Genomic DNA, 12,657 nt, shown 5'->3' with positions numbered 1-12,657 from the left:
ACAGGGCGTGTCTCTGGTGTTTGAAGCAGGGAGAACAGGGTGTGTCTCTGGTGGTTGGAGCCAAGGCAGAACAGGGTGTGTCTCTGGTGGTTGGAAGCGGGGAGAACAGGGCGTGTCTCTGGTGGCTGGAAGCGGGAGAACAGGGCGTGTCTCTGCTGGTTGGAAGCGGGGAGAACAGGGCATGTCTCTGGTGGTTGGAAGCGGGGAGAACAGGGCATGTCTCTGGTGGTTGGAAGCGGGGAGAACAGGGCGTGTCTCTGGTGGTTGGAAGCCAAGGCAGAACAGGGTGTGTCTCTGGTGGTTGGAAGCGGGGAGAACAGGGCGTGTCTCTGGTGGTTGGAAGCCAAGGCAGAACAGGGTGTGTCTCTGGTGGTTGGAAGCGGGAGAACAGGGCGTGTCTCTGGTGGTTGGAAGCGGGGAGAACAGGGCGTGTCTCTGGTAGTTGGAAGCCAAGGCAGAACAGGGTGTGTCTCTGGTGGTTAGAAGCGGGGAGAACAGGGTGTGTCCTGCTGGTTGGAAACGGGGAGAACAGGGCATGGCTCGGGCGGCTGGGGCTCCTCGGGCGGCTGGGGCTCCTTAATGATCTTTCTTAGCCCTCCTGAGACACCTGTTGTTGTAGATGTCCTGGAGGCAGTGATCACCAATGGTGCGTTCGGCTGAGTCCACCACCCTGATATCATCTACGATACATTACATCGTCTATACATGCAGGAACAAGAATGAGAGGGCATTCAGGCCTGTTCTACTATAGAAACGTCTCTGTTGGAGAATGAGAGGACATTCAGGCCTGTTCTACTATAGAAACGTCTCTGTTGGAGAATGAGAGGACATTCAGGCCTGTTCTACTATAGAAACGTCTCTGTTGGAGAATGAGAGGACATTCAGGCCTGTTCTACTATAGAAACGTCTCTGTTGGAGAATGAGAGGACATTCAGGCCTGTTCTACTATAGAAACGTCTCCGTCGGAGGAATGAGAGGTTTCAGAGTAGGTATTTTTCATAATTGTTTTATTCTAAACTTTGAAATTCCCACTTTAAAAAGGTCACCTACCTAGAACACCCAGAGCCACCATCTTCACCAGCATCTCCACCGCAAAGAACACAAAGATACCGTCATCCAGAGCCTAACACACACACACACACACACACACACATACACAAAGAGAGAGAGACACACCACACACAAAGGAGAGAGAGACACACAAACACACAGAGAGAGACACACACACACACAAAGAGAGAGAGACACACACACACATACACACGCACATACAGACACACACACGCACACAAAGACAGAGAGACACACACACATACACAGAGGAAAGCAAGTGAGTACTGTAGTTGTTTATCTCATGTTATTTATATTCACAGTGATGTTTATACAGACATGTTTAACCACAGAGGAGTGCATTCTGGGATAATTCTGTCTCTGACTTCCGACCTTTGATCCCACTGCTGGGACTAGCACTGCTGTTTTCCCACAAAACAGCCCAAATATTCTCCTCTACATCTCCGTGGTTCCTTGGTAACCCTTCAACATCAGTGGTCCTGTTCAACATCTTGAGGAGGTAAACCCTTCAACCAATCAGGGGTCCTGTTCAACATGTTGACCCTTCACGAATCGTGGTCCTGTTCAACATGTTGACCCTTCAACCAATCAGTGGTCCTGTTCACATGTTTGAGGAAGTAAACCCATCAACCAATCAGGGGTCCTGTTCACATGTTGACCCTTCAATGAATCAGTGGTCCTGTTCACATGTTGACCCTTCAACCAATCAGTGGTCCTGTTCAACATGTTGAGGAAGTAAACCCTTCAACCAATCAGGGGTTCCTGTTCCACATGTTGACCCTTCAACCAATCAGTGTCATCTTGAGGATGTAAACACTTCACTTCACATGACGTCCTTCTTAAAAAGTCATTTTGTACCAAAAAATTTAACTTTTGACTACTTTAATGTACTAAGTGAATTTGTCCAAATACTTTTCTGCCATTCTGCCATCTTCAGACGGGCTCCTAGGAGAGATGTAAGGTGGTTTCATTTCTAAACGGTTAACTTCTTGGTGACTGGGGGGCAGTATTGAGTAGCTTGGATGAATAAGGTGCCCAGAGTAAACTGCCTGCTACTCTGTCCCAGATGGCAGTATTGAGTAGCTTAGATGAATAAGGTGCCAGAGTAAACTGCCTGCTACTCTGTCCCAGATGGAAGTATTGAGTAGCTTGGATGAATAAGGTGCCCAGAGTAAACTGCCTGCTACTCTGTCCCAGATGGCAGTATTGAGTAGCTTGGATGAATAAGGTGCCCAGAGTAAACTGCCTGCTACTCTGTCCCAGATGGCAGTATTGAGTAGCTTGGATGAATAAGGTGCCCAGAGTAAACTGCCTGCTACTCTGTCCCAGATGGCAGTATTGAGTAGCTTGGATGAATAAGGTGCCCAGAGTAAACTGCCTGCTACTCTGTCCCAGATGGCAGTATTGAGTAGCTTGGATGAATAAGGTGCCCAGAGTAAACTGCCTGCTACTCTGTCCCAGATGCTAATATATGCATATTATTATTAGTATTGGATAGAAACACTCTGATGTTTCTAAACTGTTTGAATGATGTCTGTGAGTATAACAGAACTCATCTGACAGGCGAAAACCTGAGAAAATACCAACCAGGAAGTGGGAAATCTGAGGTTTGTAGTTTTTCAACTCTTTGCCATTCCAATATACCGTGTAAATGGGGTCATTTTGCACTTCCTAAGGCTTCCACTAGATGTCAACAGTCTTTAGAACGTTGTTTCAGGCTTCTACTGTGAAGTGGGGGTGAATGATAGGGGAATGAGCCAGGTGTCTGGCAGAGTGCCACAGGCTCTGAGGCGCGGTCACGAGAGAGTTAGCTCTCGTTCCATTGCTTTTCTACAGACAATTCTCTGGTTGGAACGTTATTGAAGATTTATGTTAAAAACATCCTAAAGATTGATTCTACTTAGTTTTGACAATTTCTACGACCTGTAATATAACTTTTTGAACTTTTCGTCCGACGTTCGGCTGGACCTGAACGCGCCTTTGGATTTGTTTACCAAGCGCCCTAACAAAAGAAGCTATTTGGACATAAATGATGGACATTATTGAACAAAACAAACATTTATTGTCGAACTGGGATTCCTGGGAGTGCATTCTGATGAAGATTATCAAAGGTAAGTCAATATTTAAAATGCTATTTATGACTAATGTTGACTACCCAATATGACGGATATATTTTTTGGCTGCTTTGTTGTCTGAACGCTGTACTCAGATTATTGCATGGTTTGCTTTTTCCGTAACGTTAATTAAAAATCTGACACAGCGTTAAGCAGTAAGGAGAAGTATATCTCTAATTCCATGTGTAACACTTGTATTTTCATCAACATTTATGATGAGTATTTCTGTAAATTGATGTGGCTCTCTGCAAAAATCACCAGATGTTTTAGAACTACTGAAAGTAACACACCAATGTAAAATGAGATGTTTGGATATAAATATGCACTTTATCGAAAAGACATACATGTATTCTGTAACATAAAGTCCTATGAGTGTCATCTAATGAAGATCATCAAAGGTTAGTGATTAATTTATCTCTATTTGTGCTTTTTGTGACTCCTCTCTTTGGCTGGAAAAATGGCTGTGTTTTTTTATGACTTGGTGGTGACCTAACATAATCGCTTGTGGTGCATTCGCTGTAAAGCCTTTTTGAAATCACACACTGCGGCTGGATTAACGAGAATGTTATCTTTAAAATTGTGTAAAATTATGAGATTTTTTGTTGTTTTGAATTTGGCGCCCTGCACTTTCACTGGCTGTTGGCGAGGTGGGATGCTACATATCCCAAAGAGGTTAAACTGTTGTCTCACATGAAACCCTTGATTCTCTTTATCCAAAATACTGGAGTAAAGAAGCAAATTTTACATATAAACGTTAGCGTCTCTGTGCAATTTTTTTTTAAAGAATGGAATTTGTACGTAAGGAGCCAACTTACCTGTAGGAAAGAGCAACGGTTGTTGAGACAGTGAACGTCGTCACAGGGCTGGAACATTCCCAACGTCACACAGTTCAGAAGAATAGCCAGCATGGAGACACGCTCAAACCACGTGGAGACAGGAGTCAAGGAACATTTAGAGTGGAATATATATCAGCATAGAGACAAGCTCAAACCACGTGGAGACAGGAGGACACATATAGAGGGGAATATATACCAGCTAGAGACAGGAGGACACATATAGAGGGGAATATATACCAGCTAGAGACAGGAGGACACATATAGAGGGGAATATATACCAGCTAGAGACAGAGGACACATATAGAGGGGAATATATACCAGCTAGAGACAGGAGGACAATATAGAGGGGAATATATACCAGCTAGAGACAGGAGGACACATATAGAGGGGAATATATACCAGCTAGAGACAGGAGGACACATATAGAGGGGAATATATACCAGCTAGAGACAGGAGGACACATATAGAGGGGAATATATACCAGCTAGAGACAGGAGGACACATATAGAGGGGAATATATACCAGCTAGAGACAGGAGGACACATATAGAGGGGAATATATACCAGCTAGAGACAGGAGGACACATATAGAGGGGAATATATACCAGCTACAGACAGGAGGACACATATAGAGGGGAATATATACCAGCTACAGACAGGAGGACACATATAGAGGGGAATATATACCAGCTAGAGACAGGAGGACACATATAGAGGGGAATATATACCAGCTAGAGACAGGAGGACACATATAGAGGGGAATATATACCAGCTAGAGACAGGAGGACACATATAGAGGGGAATATATACCAGCTAGAGACAGGAGGACACATATAGAGGGGAATATATACCAGCTAGAGACAGGAGGACACATATAGAGGGGAATATATACCAGCTAGAGACAGGAGGACACATATAGAGGGGAATATATACCAGCTAGAGACAGGAGGACACATATAGAGGGGAATATATACCAGCTAGAGACAGGAGGACACATATAGAGGGGAATATATACCAGCTAGAGACACGCTCAAACCACATGTAGACAGGCGTTAGGACACATATAGACCTCGTAAACTTTTAATCCATTTCAGAATAATGTTGTCATACAGACCCTGGACCATATATACATCAGTCTGGGTTCACATCCCCCCACACCCTGGACCATATATACATCAGTCTGGGTTCACATCCCCCCACAGACTCTGGACCATATATACATCAGTCTGGGTTCACATCCCCCCACAGACCCTGGGTCCTGTCCTGTCTCATCCATTCAATATAACCACGACAGAGAGTCATCCTGTCTCATCCATTCAATATAACCACGACAGAGAGTCATCCTGTCTCATCCATTCAATATAACCACGACAGAGAATCATCCTGTCTCATCCATTCAATATAACCACGACAGAGAGTCATCCTGTCTCATCCATTCAATATAACCACGACAGAGAGTCATTCTGTCTCATCCATTCAATATAACCACGACAGAGAGTCATCCTGTCTCATCCATTCAATATACCACGACAGAGAGTCATCCTGTCTCATCCATTCAATATAACCACGACAGAGAGTCATCCCGTCTTATCCATTCAATATAACCACGACAGAGAGTCATCCTGTCTGGGCCGGGGTAACAATAATCTGTTGTCTAGGCCGGGGTAACTCAGTAATCTGTTGTCTAGGCCGGGGTAACTCAGTAATCTGTTGTCTAGGCCGGGGTAACTCAGTAATCTGTTGTCTAGGCCGGGGTAACTCAGTAATCTGTTGTCTCGGCCGGGGTAACTCAGTAATCTGTTGTCTAGGCTGGGGTAACTCAGTAATCTGTTGTCTAGGCCGGGGTAACTCAGTAATCTGTTGTCTAGGCCGGGTAACTCAGTAATCTGTTTTCTAGGCCGGGGTAACTCAGTAATCTGTTGTCTAGGCCGGGTAACTCAGTAATCTGTTGGCTAGGCCGGGGTAACTCAGTAATCTGTTGTCTAGGCCTGGGTAACTCAGTAATCTGTTGTCTAGGCCGGGGTAACTCAGTAATCTGTTGTCTAGGCCGGGGTAACTCAGTAATCTGTTGTCTAGGCCGGGGTAACTCAGTAATCTGTTGTCTAGGCCGGGGTAACTCAGTAATCTGTTGTCTAGGCCGGGGTAACACAGTAATCTGTTGTCTAGGCCGGGGTAACTCAGTAATCTGTTGTCTAGGCCGGGGGTAACTCAGTAATCTGTTGTCTCGGCCGGGGTAACTCAGTAATCTGTTGTCTAGGCCGGGTAACTCAGTAATCTGTTGTCTAGGCCGGGGTAACTCAGTAATCTGTTGTCTCAGCCGGGGGTAACTCAGTAATCTGTTGTCTAGGCCGGGGTAACTCAGTAATCTGTTGTCTAGGCCGGGGTAACTCAGTAATCTGTTGTCTAGGCCGGGGTAACTCAGTAATCTGTTGTCTCAGCCGGGGTAACTCAGTAATCTGTTGTCTAGGCCGGGTTAACTCAGTAATCTGTTGTCTGGGCCGGGGTAACTCAGTAATCTGTTGTCTAGTCCGGGGTAACTCAGTTATCTGTTGTCTAGGCCGGGGTAACTCAGTAATCTGTTGTCTAGGCCGGGGTAACTCAGTAATCTGTTGTCTAGGCCGGGGTAACTCAGTAATCTGTTGTCTAGGCCGGGGTACTCAGTAATCTGTTGTCTAGGCCGGGGTAACTCAGTAATCTGTTGTCTGGGCCGGGGTAACTCAGTAATCTGTTGTGTAGGCCGGGGTAACTCAGTAATCTGTTGCTCGGCCGGGGTAACTCAGTAATCTGTTGTCTAGGCCGGGGTAACTCTCAGTAATCTGTTGTCTAGGCCGGGGTAACTCAGTAATCTGTTGTCTAGGCCGGGTAACTCAGTAATCTGTTTCTAGGCCGGGGTAACTCAGTAATCTGTTGTCTAGGCCGGGTAACTCAGTAATCTGTTGTCTAGGCCGGGGTAACTCAGTAATCTGTTGTCTAGGCCTGGGTAACTCAGTAATCTGTTGTCTAGGCCGGGGTAACTCAGTAATCTGTTGTCTAGGCCGGTAACTCAGTAATCTGTTGTCTAGGCCGGGGTAACTCCGTAATCTGTTGTCTAGGCCGGGGTAACTCAGTAATCTGTTGTCTAGGCCGGGGTAACTCAGTAATCTGTTGTCTAGGCCGGGGTAACTCAGTAATCTGTTGTCTAGGCCGGGGTAACTCAGTAATCTGTTGTCTAGGCCGGGGTAACTCAGTAATCTGTTGTCTCGGCGGGGTAACTCAGTAATCTGTTGTCTAGGCCGGGGTAACTCAGTAATCTGTTGTCTAGGCCGGGGTAACTCAGTAATCTGTTGTCTAGGCAGCCGGGGTAACTCAGTAATCTGTTGTCTAGGCCGGGGTAACTCAGTAATCTGTTGTCTAGGCCGGGGTAACTCAGTAATCTGTTGTCTAGGCCGGGGTAACTCAGTAATCTGTTGTCTCAGCCGGGGTAACTCAGTAATCTGTTGTCTAGGCCGGGTTAACTCAGTAATCTGTTGTCTGGGCCGGGGTAACTCAGTAATCTGTTGTCTCGGCCGGGGTAACTCAGTAATCTGTTGTCTAGCCGGGGTAACTCAGTAATCTGTTGTCTCAGCCGGGGTAACTCAGTAATCTGTTGTCTAGGCCGGGTTAACTCAGTAATCTGTTGTCTGGGCCGGGGTAACTCAGTAATCTGTTGTCTCGGCCGGGTAACTCAGTAATCTGTTGTCTAGGCCGGGGTAACTCAGTAATCTGTTGTCTAGGCCGGGGTAACTCAGTAATCTGTCGTCTCAGACTCAAATAAAAAATATTTTTCTGAGAGACTAGAACAATACATCCTACTGCTACACACATCATAGTGCTAACACACACACACACAAACACACAGGACACAACATCTTAGTGCTAACAGAAACACACACACACCCGATTGCCGTAGAAGTGTTGAGTGTCTGGCAGGAGCCAAGGACACAGAACAAAGAGCTCTGAGCATCAGTCTGGGATACACACACACACACACACACACACACACACCGACACACACACACACACACACACTGACATCACACAGACAGAAAGAACACACACACACATCACATACTAACAGACACACACACACACGGACACACACACACACACACACACACATATACATTACACATACATATACATCACACACACGGACACACATACATCGCACACACACTGACATCACACACACACACTGACATCACACAGACAGAAAGAACACACACCTACATCACACACAAACGGGCACATACACACACACACACGGAAAGAATACACACACACACATGGACAGACACACACACACACACACACACACACACACACACACACACACACACACACAGTCTCAGGGCTTCTAGCTGTAATAACTGAGTTCCCTCCCCTGATGCAGAGGTCATTATGGATGAGGAACCAGGAGAAGGATGGAAGGAGGGAGGAGATGAGAGGAGAAGGAGATTAGGGGGGAGGAGATGAGATGAGAAGGATGGAAGGAGGGAGGAGATGAGAGGAGAAGGATGGCAGGAGGGAGGAGATGAGAGGAGAAGGATGGAAGGAGGGAGGAGATGAGAGGAGAAGGATGGAAGGAGGGGGGAGATGAGAGGAGAAGGAGATTAGGGGGGAGGAGATGAGACGAGAAGGATGGAAGGAGGGAGGAGATGAGAGGAGAAGGATGGCAGGAGGAGGAGATGAGAGGAGAAGGATGGAAGGAGGGAGGAGATGAGAGGAGAAGGAGGGCAGGAGGGAGGAGATGAGAGGAGAAGGAGGGCAGGAGGGAGGAGATGAGAGGAGAAGGATGGAAGGAGGGAGGAGATGAGAGGAGAATGATGGAAGGAGGGAGGAGATGAGAGGAGAAGGAGGGAGGAGATGAGAGGAGAAGGATGGAAGGAGGGAGAAGATGAGAGGAGAAGGATGGAAGGAGGGAGGAGATGAGAGGAGAAGGATGGAAGGAAGGAGGAGATGAGAGGAGAAGGATGGAAGGAGGGAGGAGATGAGAGGAGAAGGACGGAAGGAGGGAGGAGATGAGAGGAGAGGAGGGCAGGAGGGAGGAGATGAGAGGAGAAGGATGGAAGGAGGGAGGAGATGAGAGGAGAAGGATGGAAGGAGGGAGGAGATGAGAGGAGAAGGATGGAAGGAGGGAGGAGATGAGAGGAGAAGGATGGAAGGAGGGAGAAGATGAGAGGAGAAGGATGGAAGGAGGGAGGAGATGAGAGGAGAAGGATGGAAGGAAGGAGGAGATGAGAGGAGAAGGATGGAAGGAGGGAGGAGATGAGAGGAGAAGGAGGGAGAGATGAGAGGAGAAGGATGGAAGGAGGGAGGAGATGAGAGGAGAAGGAGATGAGGGGGGAGGAGATGAGAGGAGAAGGATGGAAGGAGGGAGGAGATGAGAGAGGATGGAAGGAAGGAGGAGATGAGAGGAGAAGATGGAAGGAAAGAGGAGATGAGAGGAAAGGATGAAGGAGGGAGGAGATGAGAGGAGAAGGAGGAGGAAATGAGAGGAGAAGGATGGAAGGAGGGAGAAGATGAGAGGAGAAGGATGAAGGAGGAGGAGATGAGAGGAGAAGGATGGAAGGAGGGAGGAGATGAAAGGAGAAGATGGAAGGAGGGAGGAGATGAGAAGGATGGAAGGAGGGGAGGAGATGAGAGGAGAAGGAGATTAGGGGGAGGAGATGAGAGGAGAAGGATGGAAGGAGGGAGGAGATGAGAGGAGAAGGAGATTAGGGGGGAGGAGATGAGAGGAGAGGATGGAAGGAGGGAGGAGATGAGAGGAGAAGGATGGAAGGAGGGAGAAGATGAGAGGAGAAGGAGATTAGGGGGGAGGAGATGAGAGGAGAAGGATGGAAGGAGGGAGGAGATGAGAGGAGAAGGAGATTAGCGGGGAGGAGATGAGAGGAGAAGGATGGAAGGAAGGAGGAGGAGATGAGAGGAGAAGGATGGAAGGAGGGAGGAGATGAGATGAGAAGGATGGAAGGAGGGAGGAGATGAGAGGAGAAGGATGGAAGGAGGGAGGAGATGAGAGGAGAAGGATGGAAGGAGGGAGGAGATGAGATGAGAAGGATGGAAGGAGGGAGGAGATGAGAGGAGAAGGGGGAGGTGAAAAAAAAGTTAAATCCTCAAAATTGAGTTTCCCTTGGTTGCTTTGTAACCCACAGGGGGGTCCATAATGTTGCCTCACTCTTGCAATGTTGCCCCCCCCACCACACAGAGCAACACACACTCTGCCCCCCCCCCCCCCACACAGAGCAACACACACTCTGCCCCCCACCACACAGCGCAACACACACTCTGCCCCCCCCCCCACACCACACAGAGCAACACACAACTCTGCCCCCCCACCACCACACAGAGCAACACACACTCTGCCCCCCCCCACCACCACCACACAGAGCAACACACACTCTGCCCCCTCCCCCACCACACAGAGTAACACACACTCTGTCCCCCCCCACCACACAGAACAACACACACTCTGTCCCCCCCCACCACCACACAGAGCAACACACACTCTGCCCCCCCCCACCACCACACAGAGCAACACACACTCTGCCCCCCCCACCACCACACAGAGCAACACACACTCTGCCCCCTCCCCCACCACACAGAGCAACAAACACTATGCCCCCCCCCACCACACAGAGCAACACCACTCTGGCCCCCCCCCCACCACCACACAGAGCAACACACACTCTGCCCCCCCACCACACAGAGCAACACACACACACACTCTGTCCCTCCCCCCCCCTCCCTCCCCCCCACCACCACCACACATAGCAACACACACACACTCTGTCCCCCACCCACCACACAGAGCAACACACACACACACACACTCTGTCCCTGTCCCCCCCACCACAGAGAGAGAGTCTTTGGGGGAGAATTATGAGAGCAGACCGTAATTACACACAACACAGGAGGAGGGCTGTGTTCACATCAGAGAGTGAAAAAGTCAAGGAACGAGTCAGCACTAAATTAATCTAAATTATCTGTCTCTCTCTGTCTCTCCTCTGTCTCTCTCTCTCTGTCTCTCTCTGTCTCTCCTCTGTCTCTCCTCTGTCTCTCTCTGTCTCTCCTCTGTCTCTCTCTGTCTCTCCTCTGTCTCTCTCTGTCTCTCCTCTGTCTCTCTCTCTCTGTCTCTCTCTGTCGCTCCTCTGTCTCTCCTCTGTCTCTCCTCTGTCTCTCATCTGTCTCTCTCTCTGTCTCTCTCTGTCTCTCTCTGTCTCTCCTCTGTCTCTCCTCTGTCTCTCTCTGTCTCTCCTCTGTCTCTCTCTCTCTGTCTCTCTCTGTCTCTCCTCTGTCTCTCCTCTGTCTCTCCTCTGTCTCTCTCTGTCTCTCTCTGTCTGTCTCTCCTCTGTCTCTCTCTGTCTGTCTCTCTCTCCTCTGTCTCTCTCTCCTCTCTCTGTCTCTCCTCTGTCTGTCTCTCTCTCTTCTGTCTCTCTCTCCTCTGTTTGTCTCTACTCTGCCTGTCTCTCTCTCCTCTGTCTGTCTCTCTCTGTCTCTCTGTCTCTCTCATCCTCTGTCTCTCCCTTCTCTCCTCTCCTCTCTCTCTCTCCTCTCTCTCTCCCTCTGTCTCTCTCTCCTCGGTCTGTCTCTCGTCTTTCTGTCTCTCCTCTTTCTCTCTCTTCTCTGTCTCTCCTCTGTCTGTCTCTCCTCTGTCTCTCCCTCTGTCTCTCCTCTGTCTCTCCAATGTCTGTCCTCTCTCTCCTATATCTCTCCTCTGCTGTCTCTCCTCTGTCTGTCTCTCCTCTGTCTCTCTCTCCTCTATCTCTCCTCTGTCTGTCTCTCCTCTGTCTGTCTCTCCTCTGTCTGTCTCTCCTCTGTCTGTCTCTCTCTCCTCTATCTCTCCTCTGTCCTGTCTCTCCTCTGTCTGTCTCTCCTCTGTCTCTCTCTCCTCTATCTCTCCTCTGTCTGTCTCTCCTCTGTCTGTCTCTCCTCTGTCTGTCTCTCTCATCCCTCTGTGCGTGTCGGTCTGTCAAATCCCATTTTATCTGTGACATTCTTGGTAACAAAAAGTCTAGGCTAACAGTGAATGCTTCCTTACAGACTGTAAGATGTCGTGTCCTGTGTGTGTGTGTGTGTGTGTGTGTGTGTGTGTGGTGTGTGTGTGTGTGTGTGTTGTGTGGTGTGTGTGTGTGTTCGTATGTGAGCTCAGACCAAACAGGAGAGTGAGCGTAATGTCTAGTTTGTCATGGGAACCACCGTCTCTCACCATGAAAACAGAGGGTCAGTTTCTGTGTTGTCCACTGTGACAGATCAGTACACCAACTACCAAAACAACCAGACAGCAACTACAAACAACCACCACAACAACTACCAAACAACCACCACACAACCAAGACACACCTACCAAAACAACCACCACACAACCAAGACACAACTACCAATACACCACCAAACACCAAGACACCAACAAAGACACGAAACAACACATAATGAACAAACCACCTATGTCTCACTATCTCCACGGAAACAAAGAGGAAACATCCTCTCTAGGGCTTCTTCCTCTGTCTCTCTGGTCTCTGTCTCTCTCTCTCTCTCTCTCTCCTCTCTCTCTCTCTCTCTCTCTCTCTCTCTCTCTCTCTCTCTCATCTCTCTCTCCTCTCTCTCTCTCTCTCTCTCTCT

The 12,657-nt window shown here is 48.4% G+C and overlaps 1 protein-coding gene across 1 annotated transcript in view; it reads right to left on the bottom strand.

Annotated features, from left to right (window-relative positions):
- Positions 1-670: 670 nt before the first annotated feature.
- Positions 671-12,657, bottom strand: part of LOC116371401 (voltage-dependent T-type calcium channel subunit alpha-1G-like) — a 42,758-nt gene continuing 30,771 nt past the window's right edge. Inside the window, exons 3-4 of the mRNA XM_031820265.1 lie at positions 4,001-4,112; positions 671-1,123 (exon numbers count right to left, since the gene is read on the bottom strand). Coding sequence (XP_031676125.1) covers positions 1,043-1,123; positions 4,001-4,112 — 193 coding nt within the window. The 3' untranslated portion in view covers positions 671-1,042. The remainder of the gene's footprint in view (positions 1,124-4,000; positions 4,113-12,657) is intronic.

The sequence above is a fragment of the Oncorhynchus kisutch genome, unplaced genomic scaffold (genome assembly GCF_002021735.2).
Source record: "Oncorhynchus kisutch isolate 150728-3 unplaced genomic scaffold, Okis_V2 scaffold3202, whole genome shotgun sequence".
NCBI lineage: Eukaryota > Metazoa > Chordata > Actinopteri > Salmoniformes > Salmonidae > Oncorhynchus > Oncorhynchus kisutch.
Note: the sequence above shows the minus strand (reverse complement) of the source record. Positions and strands in the feature narration are given on the sequence as shown.